We start from the raw sequence: 15,757 nt of genomic DNA, 5'->3' as shown, positions 1-15,757 counted from the left end.
TTTTTAATTGGGGCGATTAGAAGTTCTCCTTACACAATAACACCCTCTGCTAAGCGAAAGTTCCAGCAAAAGCCATGCCCACTCTGCAATTACTTCATGCGGTTCTGAGGAATAATGGTATCTTGTCTCATTTAAAAATAAATCTAAGGCTTCTTCCTTATTGCTTTCTCTCCTCTGCCTACTCACATGAATTTCTTCTTGCCAATTAGGCAAACTTTCCATTATTTAAGGAGCTGGTTTTGATCATAACTGTCCCCTGATAATAAGACATATTAAACTAGATTTCATTTGCCCACAACTCCTTTCTCCCAGATACAAGGCTAATTTAAATGAGCTCAGATCATTCGATCTTGGGTGTATAGTGAGATGGTGAAGGGCTGGGAGTCCCAATGCCGTCCTCTGTTGGCACGTCGCAAAAACTCACCTGAAATAACCCGCACATTCAAGGTCCGCAGTTTCTCGGAATCCTGTCCTCTTAGGAGAGCAGAATTAGGTTTGTATTTATGACCTATTCCAAGAAAAGAAATTAAATATTTAAATGATAAACAAGCACATTCTTAATATGTATTCCCCCTGTTGATTCAAAGGATTACCAAGGAAAATGGGCCATTCACAACAGCTCCCGGAGTAATAAGACTTTACAGGCTTTCCTCATTAAGTTATTTTCCATGAGCAAACACAGAATCTTTCTAAAACAAGTGGTTTCTCCACTACCCTAAATGTCATCATGCTGTTTCTAGCGAAAAGCACCAGCTCTTATGTATAGAATATTATATTACTTACATTATTATGTAGACATGTACGGAATATTTGATGCATATTTAATACTTAATAATATTTAATGTCCTAAATGGTGTGACATGTTTCATTACTTTATACACTTGGATTTGGAAGGCAAGCCTTCAAAACCCACCAAGCCTGTCATTTGGTTGGATGTTCATAAAATGTTCTGCTTTCTGCTACTGTTGCTTTCCAGACGCTTTCTCTAACTGGCTTCTGTCTCTATTTCCTAGTATGCAATTATATAGAAAAATGGATCAAGAAACTCAAAATGTGCACTATTTGCAAATAACATGTTTATTTAAAAATAATATAATTTTAAAATTAGAAAGACCTTGGTCTTGACTCTGACCTTTTTTTTTTAAGATTTTATTTATTTATTTGACAGAGATCACAAGTAGGCAGAGAGGCAGGCATAGAGAGAGAGGGGGAAGCAGGCTCCCCGCTAAGCAGAGAGCCTGATGTGGGGCTTGATCCCAGGACCCTGGGATCATGACCTGAGCCGAAGGCAGAGGCTTTAGCCCACTGAGCCACCCAGACGCCCTGACTCTGACCTTTTATTAGCCATATAACTTTGGAAAAACCACTTAATCTCTCTAAGGCTCAGTTTTTTTTTTTTAATCTATAAGTAAAAATAATCATACATGCATGCCCTGTTTAAGTACTTGGATAATCTAGTTAAAAAAGAAAAACAAACTTGTAAAAATGCTCTGCAAATGGTTATTCTACAAATATACAATATCAATGATGTTATTTTATATTAGCCTTATATGCGAAGGTATCAATGGCAAGACTTGACATGAAACTGCTTTCAGAAACACCGGCAACAGGGGCACTTGTGTGGTTTAGTTGCTTAAATGTCTGCGTCTTGATTTTGGCTCAGGTTATGATCTCAGGGTCATGAGATGGAGCTCCACGTGAGGCTCTGTGCTGGGTGTGGAGCCTGCTTGAGATTCTCTCTCTCTCTCCTTCTCCCCCTCCCCCTACCTCTCAGGCCTGATATTCAGCCAGTATATGCATGGGTTACACACGAGAAGGGTTGGTATGTGCATGGGTACATGCTACTAGGGCCATACGTCAATGTCCATCCTGATACGTGGATGCCGGTGTCATATGTGTTAAATATTCTTAATATCATTCTCATTGCCTGATTTCCAATTACACATTATAGCTCTGCTTGGCCAAAAATCTACTAACACCCTTACACCTATTAAAGATTGACTCCCACTCCCACTCATCACTTAGAGCCCCTCTGCTCAAGATCTCCAACTCTGAGATCACCTGTTCTTCCCCCTCTCTTCTGCCTTCCCTTCCACTAAGCCTCTGCTCAACCTCCAGCCCCCGTCAGCTCCTGCCCCCCCTCCCCTCCTTCTCTCTTGTCTAAGTAGACAAAGATGCATGAACCTCCTTGAATGCTAACACTGTGTCTTACTCATGCCTATATTCCCCAGGTTACCTAGAACTGCCACTGACACACAGTAGGTGCTCAATAAATGATAAATTTAACTTTTAAAAGAATGTACATCTATAGAGAAGACCCGAACTGGATTGCTGCAAACAATGGATTTATTCCTCAGTACTTACTCTGCCATTTCCACATTCTTCGGTGGCTTTCAAGTATTTTGTGGAGAGTGAGGATGAGAAAAAATATGAAAACAACTAGAACTAAAACATACCAAGTGATCTTCATGGAACAAGTGAAATCTGCAAAGAAAAAAAATACTGTAAGAATACAATAAAGTGATACAACGGAGAGAAGCCATGGGGTGAGGTGGTTGTGTTCTACTACATTCTCTAGCCTTAACTTAAAAAGCTGCATATATGACCATCCCTATTATAGGGTTATTTGTCCTCCTGATTTCCTCCCTGGTATGTTAAGTGAGTGTATTAAATGAGGAAATTTGACCAGGGAGCTTCCAGGGATCCCTTTGATTCCAAGAGTCTAGGATTGATTTCACTTCCGGGTTATGCTGATTTCACTTCCGGGTTATGCTGGTGTTAGTTTCCTCTGGTTGCTATCCCTAAGCCAAGTTCCAGAATCAACAAGTCGAGTCCCAGAATCAGGACCATTTGTAATTAACAACTGTGTCCCTGGGCCACACAGTCAAAAATTATGTCCTCAAATTGACAAAAGAGATAGTGAGTGTAAGGAAGACGGAGAGGAAAGAAAAAGACAAAGAGGAAGGGCTGGACTGAGGCATGTAAGGGGCCAAGGCTCATGAATAACCAGAACCCCGTTCTGCACGGACTCTCACTGCAAGGATCAGATCAGGGGCACACCTTAATTAAACATAAAGTTAGTTACCCTAGGTAAAAACTAGTTAATTCAAATGACAGGGGGCACATGGAAGGAGAGGTCCCATCCAGCAATATTTTAGCACTGTCTCCTTTGGTCCCATAAAGATACGGTGGCCAGCAGACCTAGGAATCAATGACATAACAGAAGGTGACCTCATCATGTCCAGAACACAACAATCTACTGTCTTCTCCAGCCACCCTGTGTACCCTCTTCCTTGCACACAAAACACAACACTTTCTCAAATTCAGGAGAATATGTAACATGTTTATACCCTTGGATGATTGTCCTTGTGAGGTTCATGATCTGAGTACCCCTTTCACAGGACCCACCCCCATGCGTTTATTTAGAAAAGAGGCAGAAGGCAGGAAAGGTAAAATTTGCCTGGGATGGTAGCACTCAGCCTTCCGCAAATTATCTCATGCTATTCAGCTGCAAACTTGCATCCCTTGCTCAGCAAATTAAAAGTATGCAGTTAGGGGCGCCTGGGTGGCTCAGTGGGTTAAGCCTCTGCCTTCAGCTCAGGTCATGATCTCGGGGTCCTGGGATCGAGCCCCGCATTGGGCTCTCTGCTTGGCGGGGAGCCTGCTTCCCCCTGCCTCTCTGCCTACTTGTGATCTCTCTCTCTGTCAAATAAATAAGTAAAATCTTAAAAAAAAAAAAAAAGAAGTATGCAGTTAGTTAACTGGAATGGAAGACTTAGAGCGCCAGCAAGAACCACGATGGTCCCAATGACCAAGGTGTCACTGGGCACTGATCAAGCTATGAAAAAAGCCCCATGCATTCACTAACTCAGTATAGCAATTGCAGAATGTGCACCACTGGAGTCAGGCCAGCCAGAACACCCATCCAAGCACCAGGGCAAATGCAGATGAGGGTGTGTCGCTACATCCCATGCTGCCCACCTCTCCCCCACCATCCTGGCAGTCATCTTGGAGAGGAGCAAGGGAGAACAGACAGGAATCTGAAAGAATGACCTAAGGAGACAATATAAATTGTTGTTTCAGAGTAAATGTACCAGACTGGACTAAATTTACTTTCACCCCCTGGTGGAGAGGGCTTTTAAGGGAGATCAAATTAGTCTCTGCCCCACAGAGTAAAATATAAACAAATTTTAACTCTTCTACACATGGCAAATGGATAGACATTTTCTAGAATACAAGACTACATATTTGTGTACCACTGTTATCTTTCTAAATTATGGACCCAAGGAAGTTGTTAATAACTACTATTTCACTTTGACTGGCATGTATGGATTTTTTTCCATGAACACAAAAATACTCTCTGAAAATCATAATTATGGAAATGCTTCTTTTTCCTTTATGTTTTAGAAAACAAAAAAGCAATTAGGTGGATGTGTGGAAATAAATTGATTTTAATATTTTTAATCCAGACCACTTTATCTCTCAGACATCATCACTATCATCTTCTCTTCCAAAGCCTTCCAAAGCCTACCTTCCCACCTCACTCCTGAGCCTGAGGGAACTGACCTCTCTGTTCAGATCTTCTCAGATCCTCTCCCATACCTGATTCACACACACACACCTTGAAATAACCCCTAACTGCAGAGGCCATTAAGGGGCACTGAAGGCTGATTCACAAGAGAGATTCTTTTGAAGTGTTCGATTTTACTGTAAAAATGCATACATATTCTATAGTTGTGTTTGCTTGAAAATATAATATTTTTTAAATAATTGCCTCTAAAAAATTAAAGCTTTATAAAAAGGCATTCTGGGGCAAGAGGAAAGGCTTCCCTATGTCTGGAAGATCACAAAGCCCAGCAACTGACTCTACCATCGCATCTGTTAAACTGGATACACTTACTCCGTTGTTTTACATTCACCTATTTTTGTGTTCCTAATGCTAGCACACTGCTTGGCATACAATAGGCATTTATTAAATGGGTGTATCATAAAATACTCTTCCAAATTAGATTTTATAGGTAAAGCGGGGGCACACGGCTTAGTAGAAAGGATCAGTTGTAGTAATTTGGAAGAGGGTGCCGAGGAAGCTATTAAGCTCTAGAAGTAAGATAGGTGTGATTTTAATCTTTTTGATGCCTACCTTTCCCTCAGAGCTATCTGGTAGACCCAAAGTGCCGCATCTGCACCCTGTCTATCTCCATGGCTTTATATCATATATCCCATTTCATGCCGTCCTGGTTCTCGACTCTAGGAGAAGATATACGTCAATTCAAAATATGATTTTAATAGCCCCTCACAATGTATGTAGATATTTATATTTAAAAACAAATTTCACCCTTTAATACCCAGGTGTGGTAGTGATGTTTCAAGCACAGCAAATAGGCATGTCCAAAGTTACTCTGAGGTCTTGCTAGTGCCCCTCAAATCACAACCCACAGATGCCTTCTCTGCTTTTGAGTACAGCCAGACCTCAGGAAAAGCAAATTTTGGAAGAAAATATAAACAAATAAAAGCACTAGCCTTCTTCCTAGTCATATTGTTGCATGAACAAAATTATTCAACTATTTACCTTTATTCAACTTTGTATCCAATTCTTTTTCCTCTAATTTCCTTAAATACTTACTTTTGACATCCATTTCTAGGTACAGAGAAATGTGTGTACAATTATTCAGGAATTCCATAGTCCTACAAGTATGGTTCATAGACTTTTCCCTGAGTGGATCTTCCTCAATGATTGCTGGCCTTCTCGTGTGGGTTTTTAGATTCCAAGTCATGTTATACTCTTTCAAGGGATCAGCTGTAGGAGCTACAGAGAAGTTAAAATGTCGACAAGGTGAACGAACATCATTTGCCTTCACTTCCGTTGATCCTTTCATGATAAAAACTAGAAAGAGATTAAGAAAATGTTATTTGCAAAATAGTAATACATAGTTAAAAAAAAAAACCACACACACACACCCATCAAAACTAAATACCATCCTTCCTCTACAAGAAGAAAGTAGAAATAAGAAGTTCCCTGCACTAAAAATAATGATTAAAGTGCTTATGTTTTTTCTTTTTAAGATTGTGAAAACCAGATGATAGTAGGGTTGAAATAGAATTGGAACGTCTCAAAGAAAATATAGACATTTCCGGGATGACTTGTGGGACAGATTATAATGCTCCAAGCCAAAAAAATTCCCCATTATGCCCATTCTGAATCCCTGGCCAACCAGAGAAGAAGATGGAGAAGGGGGAGGAAGGTGCCATTGTTTTAAGCCACTAAGTTTCAAGGTAGTGTGTTTCACAGGCATAACAACGGACATAATTTATCAGTGCACTGTCTTACATTTCAAGGAGACAGAAAAGTAGCATCTGTGAGTTACCAAGCCTTAATAGGTTTTTCTAATTCTAGTTCTCTGTCACCATAAAGGTATTCACCCAACTTGCTTTCTGGTAAATTTGACCCAGACCCTGCCATAGGTAGCGTTACTTAAGTAAGAACCCAGAAAAAGATAGATCTTTTATACCTCTTTCAAAGTCAATGCCAAGAAATCTCATTCCCATTCTGAAAGAATGGGGAAAGATGCCAGTATAGCGTGATACAGGAAGCAATCTCACTGAATAGGTATAAATAATAAATCTGATGCTTGGGCCTGAGGCCACTGGTATATTTTCTGACTACAAATGAGTTATTTAATTTTTCAGTGATGCAAGTTGATTTGATTCAATTAAATGATATATATTGATCTCAAAATAGATGCAAGATTCAGTTAGATATTACACATAATATATAGTTATTCCTTCATCTGTTTATTCATTAAAAAATATTTATTGAACACTTAATGTCAGGCATTAGGCTAAGACCTGAAATATAGTGAACACAGACAAAGTCTCCAACATTGAACAGACAGACATGTAAAAAGACAATTCATACACAGTGGATAAATGTTAGGCAGGACAAGGTACAAATGTGTCAAGGATTCAATGACTTCTTAGAAAATCCAAGTTTGATTTTACTTTTTTAATATTTAAAAATTCGATACCTTTGGAAAGAACCTGCTAAATACTCTTTTAGCGATCAAAGGTACATAAATTATGGTGTATTTTATTTTTATTATTTATTTATTTATTTATTTTTTCAGTGTTCCAAGATTCATTATTTATACACCACACCCAGTGCTCCACGCAATACGTGCCCTCCATAATACCCACCACCAGGCTCACCCATCTCCTCGCCCCCTCCCCTCCAAAATCCTCAGTTTGTTTCTCAGAGTCCACAGTCTCTCATGGTTCATCTCCCCCTCTGATTTACCCCACTTCACTTTCCCTTTCCTTCTCCTAATGTCCTCCATGTTATTCCTTATGCTCCACAAGTAAGTGGAACCATATGATAACTGACTCATCTGCTTGACTTATTTCACTCAGCACAATCTCCTCCAGTCTTGTCCATGCTGATATAATTGTTGGGTATTCATCCTTTCTGGTGGCTGCGTAATATTCCATTGTATGTATGGACCACATCTTCTTTATCCATTCATCTGTTGAAGGGCATCTTGTCTCTTTCCACAGCTTGGCTATTGTGATGTATTTTAAAAGTAGATATTTTGTTTTTGATAAAGTAAACCAAGAATAAGTAATAACCCAAAGCACTACAGATCACAAGCCACATATCAAAGCCACATTTGCTGAGTGTTCTGATACCATTGGCTTTTAAACTGGAATATATTATTCCTTTTTTAACAGACTAAGATAATTCATTTTTTATAAACTTTATTACCATTTTATATTTACCTTTTGATGTTTGTTCCTGAAAAATAAAATCCATGGTTTTTTTGGACTCACATGCCAAACATGAGCACATATTAAATTCATTTGTGATGTCTTGGCAAATCCTGGTGAAGTTTTGAAAGTTGGAATGATTTATAAAGAGTCCCATAATAGTCTCAGTTTCTCCTACTGGTTTCAGAAAAGTCACAAAAGAAAAATTCAAAGAGCAGAGTGAATAGTTGAAACTAGGTTGTAAACATACTTCCAGACATGATAGCTCCAATACGTTTCCTGTAAAGGAAAAAGAAATTGACTATGAAATTCTCAGGTTTTGTCATTCAAATAAATACACAGTAAGTTCCCAGTTTTTCTTAGATGGAAACAGTATATTTCAGCTTGTTAGTGGCAAGACTGTCTTTATATGAATTAACATTTACTTTATTTAAATATTTCTTTCAAAGATTTGTACACATTCCCTGATAATTTTCATAGAAGAGAACTAGAGACATTCTTGGAAACCCTTAACATTTTAACCATTCTCTCCTGGGAAAGCTCTAGAGGCCAGAAGTTCAACACCAATTTAACTGGTCTGAAACCTACATGTTTGCATGACCACCAACCCTTTGAAGGTTCCAGGGGAGCCTCTGTTCCTTGACCCTCTTCCAACTTTTGGTGGCTGTTGGCATTCCTTGGCTTGTGGCTACCTCACTCCAATCTCTTTCTGGTTAACGTTACCTTCTCTTCTGTGTCTCTGACTTCTACTCTTCTTTCTGTGTCATCTCCCTCTGCCTCTCTCTTATAAGCCTCTTAGACAGGACACTTACAAGTGGATTTAGGTTCCACCTGGGTAATGCAGAAGTCTTTCCCCATCTCAGGATCCTGAAGTGAATCACACCTGTAGAGACCTTTATTTCCTTGTAAGGTAACATGTACAAGTTCCAGGCTTTAGCCCAGGATATCTTTGGGCAGTCGTTATTCAACCTATCTGGTCCTCCAAAGATGAAATTGAACAGGGTAACATCATAATTTTTATTTTTGCCGGAAGACAAACATCAGACATAGAAATGATGATACAAAAGGAAGAACACCACCTTCAAAATAAAAGACAAGGACTGCTGTACCTGTCCTTAGGCAAGACACTTGGATAATTAACTTAATCTCCATTGAGTCTTGTTTTCTCATCAGCAAAATAGAGGCAGTAACTCTAGATCCTGCTACTTCATAGTAGCATCCAGGGGTATTGCACATATGAGAACATATGAGAACACTTCTGAAGTTTGTACAAGTGTATATTATTTAAAATTCAAACCTATAGGGATGTCTGAGTGGCTCAGTCAGTTAAGCAACTGACTCTTGGTTTTGGCTCAGGTCACAATCTCACGGGTCATGAGATCAAGCCCCACTTTGGGCTCCACACTCAGCACAGAGTCTGCTTGAAGGGTCTCTCCCTCTGCCCCTCCCACCGCTCAAGCACACGCTCTCCCTCTCTCAAATAAATAAATAAATAAATCGTTTTTAAAACATTCAAACCAGTATTCTAAAATGAAAATTAAAAATTCAAACTTCATTTAGGGTAGGATTATCTGTGGTTCGATTCACACAAGTAATTAAAGCTCACTGTATAAAAAATCAAGAATCTCTATGTAGCAGTAATGATCATTTAAGGAATAGATAACCTCTTTCAGGTATCCCTAGTCTGACAGTCATTTGCTAGTATGAGAAAATAACTCACATGCTCAACTATACCTTTATGTGGCTTCCTTTACCATTTCTTGTGTAATGATATAGAGCAAAATAATTGCTTTTAATTTTTCTAAATAATGTGGAGCACAATGAAAGAATCACTTTAGTTCTTACAATGATTACTCCTACTCATAGAACTTAGTTCAATCTTAAGAGAAAAAAACAGGCAATTGATTGATATTAAAGAATTTTTTATTTGCAGAATTTGTACTTTAATAGTAATTCTGTAAGTCTCATTGCTGATGATTATATTTTTATTATTTAAGAAAATTAGAGGGTTATTACCAACCTGTACATTTGAAGTTGTTTCTGCAATAATTCACTTGTGATTTCCAGCTATAAACACATTTTATACTTGAGTTGCTATAAAGGTTTTTCAGGGGAGAAAATGGTATTTTATTCAAATCCATAATTTTGTCTTAATATATTTATAAGCAAAGTTGGGACCAAATTGTAATTAACTTTTAAAACAACTATGCTCTGTAAGAAGGTCCCAGGAAGGAGATAGAAATGTACCATCTGATCGAACTCTATAACCTTCGGTTTTTTAATACTACCAAAACATAAAAAAATGCTTCCTGCCATGTTTCTATTTTACTCACTGGCATTTTTCATCTTACAAAATTTTCTATGTCTTGACCTTGTAACCCTATGATACAACCAATATAGGGAAATAGAGAGAGAGAAAAATTTTTGCTATTACCCAATAAGTGACCAGCCAGGCTTTCTAGAATTAATGATATATCCTTTATATTTGACTGCGAGGTCATTTTATGATGGTTTTTAAACCTTGGTTTTAAATAATTCAGTCAGAAAGGAAATAAATAGAAGATATATCCTTCTCTGGTATAATTTTAAGAAATAGTGAATTCTATTCAATCATTTTTGTTATCAGGTGGGCTGTATTCTCATCTCCATAAACAAGGATATATGAGTTTAATTACTGCCATTTTTATTGCTAGGAGTCCAACATCTAAATTCTTACTCCCATAGATAGAAATGCATTCCAGAATTATTCCAGTACTATGACGGCACTCTCTCAGCATAGGTATACAGAATACTAAATAGAATCAGGAAAATATATTACAGTACAGGACAAATGCTCAAGTCAATCTTTTTTTTTTTTTTAAAGAAAACCAGAGAATAAGGCTAAAGAAACAACTATCTTTATTTTCTTTTTTAATTTTTATTATAAAACTTTATCACCAATAAGTATTTGTAAAATGCTGGTGCCAGTTAAAGAATAATAAAGATAGGGATACCCGGGGATGCCTGGGTGGCTCAGTTGGTTAACGGCTGCCTTCAGTTCAGGTCATGATCCCAGCATTCTGGGATCGAGTCCCACATTGGGCTCCTTTCTCAGCAGGGAGCCTGCTTCTCTCTCTGTCTCTACCTGCGACTCTGTCTGCCTATGCTCATGCTCTCTCTCTCTCTCTCTGACAAATAAATAAGTAAATAAAATCTTTAAAAAAAAAAAAAGATAGGGATGCCTGAGTGGCTCAGTTGGTTGAGGGCCTGGCTTTGGCTGGGGTCACAGTGGGGAGTCTGCTTCTCTCTCTCACTCGCTCGCTCTCACTCTCCCTCTTGCTCTCTCTCTCAAGTAAATAAGTAAACTCTTAAAAAATAATAATAATAAACACCATGTATCTATCATACAGATTTAGAATATCAATATTACCAATATTTTTGAAACACCTTATCCCTCCCTATTCCTACATAATCCTTTCCCAGAGATTAACCACTAGTGTGAATTTTGTGTTTATCACTCCTTTGCTTTATCTTAGAGTCTTGGCAAAATGTATATTTTCCTAAATAACATTGTTTCATTTAGCACATTTTAGACATGTGTGTATATATAGACATGTATATAGAGAATACTTTATGTATTCATCTGTAACTTGCCTTTTTAAATATGTTTTAGTCATGTTGCTACATATAGTTATGGTTAATTTTATTGTCTCTGATATTCTTTTGAATGACTATACTACAATTTACTCATTCTTCTGACAGTAAACATTTGGGTTGTTTCTATTTTTGCTATTTTGCAACATGAATAATGCTGCTATGAGCTATAGCCTTCATCCATTGCTGATGGGAACAAAAAACAGAGCAACCACTTTGGAAAACAGATTTGTATCTCTCATATGTTAACTATATGCTTAGTATATGACCCAATAATTCTAAGAATTTACAGAAGAAAAATCAAAATACCTGTACATGAATTTTTACAACAGCTTTTTTATTTGTAATAGCCAAGAACTGGAAACAATCCAAAAGCCCAACAACTAGTGGATATTGAAGCAATTCCTGGGGCGCCTGGGTGGCTCAGTAGGTTAACCAATTGCCTTCAGCTAAGGTCATGATCCCAGGGTCTGAGGATCGAGCCCTGCCTTGGGCTCCCTGCTCAGTGGGGATCCTGCTTCTCCCTCTCCCTCTGGCCCTCACCCTATTCATGCTCTCTTGCATGTGTTCTCTCTCTCTCAAATAAATAATTTTTTAAAAAAATTAAAACAATTCCTGACATATCTATATAATAGCATGCTACTCAGAAAGAAAACACAAGAAAATACTGATCCAAGCAACAACATGTACAGACTGAATCTCAAGTGCAATATGAAAGGGAAAGAAACCAGATACAAGCAATTACACAGTTTCTTATTCCATCTATATGAAATCCTAGGATATATTGACAGCAGGAGAAGCGTTCTTCTGCAGAGGAGAAAGAGGGACCTTTGCGGGGGGTGGGGGTGGTTGGAAGATTGTATATCTTGATTTTGGTACTAATTACATTGGTATCAACATTTGTCAAACCTTGAACTAAACACTTAAAATGAGAGTATTTTATTATATGTAAATTTTATCTCAATAAATTTCATTTTTGAATAATGCTACTATGAATACTCATGAATGTATCTGCTGGCACAAAAATACAGAAGTTTCTCTGGTGTACACACTGAGTAAAATTGCTGGGTATTCAGAATGTGCATCTTTGATTTTTCTAGAAAAATGTCAAATCATTATATGAAGTGACTGTACCAATTAATACTCTAATGTGTGATGTATAAAAGTTCCCACTGACATACATCTTGGCCAAGGCTTTTCAAGTTTTGCCAGTTCAGTGAGCATTAAACAGAATCTTGTCATGGTTTAAAGGTGTATTTTCTTTTTTTTTTTTTTCTACTTTTCCATTTTTTCTGTTAGGTTGTCTTTTTTTAAGATTGTATTTTTTTGAGAGTGAGAGAAGGAGAAGCAGACTCCCCACTGAGCAGAGAGCCAGATGCAGGGCTCGATCCCAGAGCCCCGTGATCATGACCCTAACCAAGGGCAGACGTTTAACCAACTGAGCCACCAAGGAGCCCTGTTCGTCTTTTTCTTATTACAGTTTAGGAGTTCTTTAAGTTTTCTGTTTCAAATTTTAAGAAGTTGGGGCACCTGAGTGGTTCAGTGGTTAAAGCCTCTGCCTTCGGCTCAGGTCATGGTCCCAGGGTTCTGGGATCGAGCCCCGCATCGGGCTCTCTGCTCAGTGGGGAGCCTGCTTCCTCCTCTCTCTCTCTGTCTGCCTCTCTGCCTGCTTGTGATCTCCGTCAAATAAATGAATAAAATCTTTAGAAATAAAATAAAATTTTAAGAAGTTCCTTATTTTCTTAATATTTTAAAAAACATTTTGTTAATTTATTAGAGAGAGAGAGCACGTGCGTGTATGTAAGAGGGGGGAAGGGTAGAGGGGAAGGTGAAGGGAAAAGGAGAGAATCTCAACCAGACTCCAGGGCTGAGCACAGAGGCTGACACAGGGCTTGATCTCATAGCCGTGAGATCATGACCTGAGCTGAAACTGAGAGTCAGGCACTTAATCAACTGAGCCACCTAGGTGCCCCAAGAAATTCTTTTATTATTTTATCAAGATATCTTCTCATAGATTATACTTTCTTTATCAATTCGTTTTCTTTATGATCTCTTAAAAGAAGCCTTAATTTGAATGCAGCAAAGCTATCAGTCATTTCTTTACAATTTGTGTTTTGTGACTTATTTAAGGAATCTGTCTCCCTTAAAGTTAAAAAGATCTTTTAGAAGTTTTAAAGTTTTGCCCTTTACATTTATGTTCTTTTTTTTTCTTTCTTTCTTTTCTTTTCTTTTTTTTTTTTTTTTTTTGAGAGGGAGAAAGAATGTGAGTGGAGAGGGGTAGAGCGAGAGGGAGAGAGACTCTTAAGCAGGCTCCACACCCAGCCCAGAGCTCAACATGGGCTCCATCTCATGACCCTGAGATCATGACCTAAGCCAAAATCAAGAGTCAGATGCTTAACTGACTGAGCCACCCAGACATCCATGTATGTTCTTCATCTATCTGGAACTGGGTACAGTGTGGTACCCGGTTAACTAGGTACAGTTAAGACACAATTTTTCCACATGTGATAATCAATTGCACTAGCATTTATTGGGTAGTCTATCTCTTCCTCACTACTTAGATGCCGCTACCATATATCAAATACCCATAAATATATGAGTGTGTATCTGGGATCTCAGTTTTGTTCCATCAGTCCATTCTTCTATCTTGGCAAAGATATTATACTTACTTAATACTTTTGCTTTGTAAAAGCTTTTATATCTGATAGGAAAATCCCCTCCCCTTATTCATCTCCTTTAGGAGTGTCTTAACTATTCTTGGCCCTTTAATCTTTTTTTTTCTTTTTTTTTTTTAATTTAATTTCTTTTCAGTGTAACAGAATTCATTGTTTATGCACCACATCCAATGCTCCATGCAATATGTGCCCTCCATAATACCCATCATCAGGCTCACCCGACCCCCACACCCCGCCCCTTCAAAACCCTCAGATTGTCATATAGCTTCAGTTAGATTTCCTCTTAGGTACCTTACTTTTGTTGCTAGTGCCAACAGTATCTTTTAAGGAATACGTTTTTGGCTTTTTCGTGGAATATGGAAATACAATTAACTTTTGAATATCAGTTTTATTTTTTACCACTCTATAAATGTCCTTTTTAACTTTTATTTCTTATAAACATTTTGGGCTTTCCATGCAGATATCCAAAGCAAGTCTAAATAATAACAACTTTATTTCTTGACTTCCAATCCTTATACCTTTATTTCTTGTACTTGTTTTCAAGATTTCATTTGTTTGAGAGAGAGAAAGAGCACACATGTGTGCAAGCAGAGGGAGGAATGGCAGGGAGGGAGTAGGAGGGGAAAGAATCTCGAGCAGACTTCCCACTGAGCGCAGAGCCTGAAGTGGGCTTTGATCTCACAACCCTGAGATCAAGACCTAAGCCAAAACCAAGAGTCAGACAACCAACTGACTGAGCCACCCAGGTGTCCCATTTCTTTTACTTTTCTTACTCCACTGCCAGGACCCCCAGTACCTCAATGAATAGACATGTTGAGAGAGGTCACCCTTGCTGGTTCTCAATCTTAAGTGTATTTATAATGTCTCATCACTGAGAATTATAGGTCATATAATCATTTTTGGAAGACCTGTATCACTTTAAGGAAGGTCTCTTCTATTCCTACTTTGCTAAGAGTTTTTCATTATAAGGGCTGCTGAATATAATTGAACATTCATTCAACAACTTTGAGATGATTATGTGGTCTTCTTTTTTAATCTGTTAACACAGTGAATTACATTATTTGATTTTTCTAGTGTTAACTCATCTTGCATTCCAGGTATAAACCTGGTTTGATCATTTTACACATTTTTATATATATTCAATCACCTATATCCAATTAGATTCTTAATGTTTTGTTTAATTTTTTGTTTGCTTGTTTATGTAGGCTCCAACCTTAGCATGGAGCCCAATGCAGAGCTTGAATTGACGATCCTGAGATCAAGAACTGAGCTGAAATCAAGAGTCTGACACTTAACTAACTGAGCTACCCAGGTACTGCCCAATTTTTTTTAAATCTGTTTATAAATGAGATTGATCTGTAAGTTTTTCTTTTTTGTTCCATTTTTGTTAGATTTGGGTACCAAGATAAGCTAGACTTAGAAAATAAACTGGAAAATACTCTCATTTTTTTTTTTAAGGATTTCATTTATTTATTTTAGAGAGACAGAGATAGTGGCAGAGGTAACAAGAGAGAACATAAGCAGGGAGAAAAGAGAGCTAAGCAGGGAGCCTGACAAAGAGCTTGACCTCAAGACTGTGAGATAATGACCTGAGCCAAAGGCAGACACTTAAACAACTGAGCCACCCAGGTGTCCCAATACTCCCATGTTTCTATCTTCTAAAAGGGTTTATTATAAAATTGCATTTA

At 37.9% G+C, this 15,757-nt stretch overlaps 1 protein-coding gene across 4 annotated transcripts in view; it reads right to left on the bottom strand.

The window, feature by feature from the left end:
- TMEM156 (transmembrane protein 156) overlaps positions 1-15,757 on the bottom strand; it is a 50,349-nt gene that overhangs the window by 16,628 nt on the left and 17,964 nt on the right. For 3 of the 4 annotated variants that reach the window (XR_006817482.1, XM_045998286.1, XM_045998288.1), the window contains exons 2-5: positions 7,774-8,040; positions 5,624-5,884; positions 2,365-2,484; positions 425-508 (exon numbers count right to left, since the gene is read on the bottom strand). Coding sequence is in view for 3 of the 4 variants with exons in the window: in XM_045998286.1 (XP_045854242.1) it covers positions 425-508; positions 2,365-2,484; positions 5,624-5,884; positions 7,774-8,040 (732 nt within the window). In the remaining variant the exon portion in view is untranslated. Of the gene's footprint in view, positions 1-420; positions 509-2,364; positions 2,485-5,623; positions 5,885-7,773; positions 8,041-15,757 lie in introns of all 4 variants that reach the window. The other variant, XM_045998287.1, reaches the window with a different exon arrangement.

Source organism: Meles meles, chromosome 2 (genome assembly GCF_922984935.1).
Source record: "Meles meles chromosome 2, mMelMel3.1 paternal haplotype, whole genome shotgun sequence".
Taxonomy (NCBI): Eukaryota; Metazoa; Chordata; class Mammalia; order Carnivora; family Mustelidae; genus Meles; species Meles meles.
This window is presented reverse-complemented; position numbering and strand designations above follow the sequence as displayed.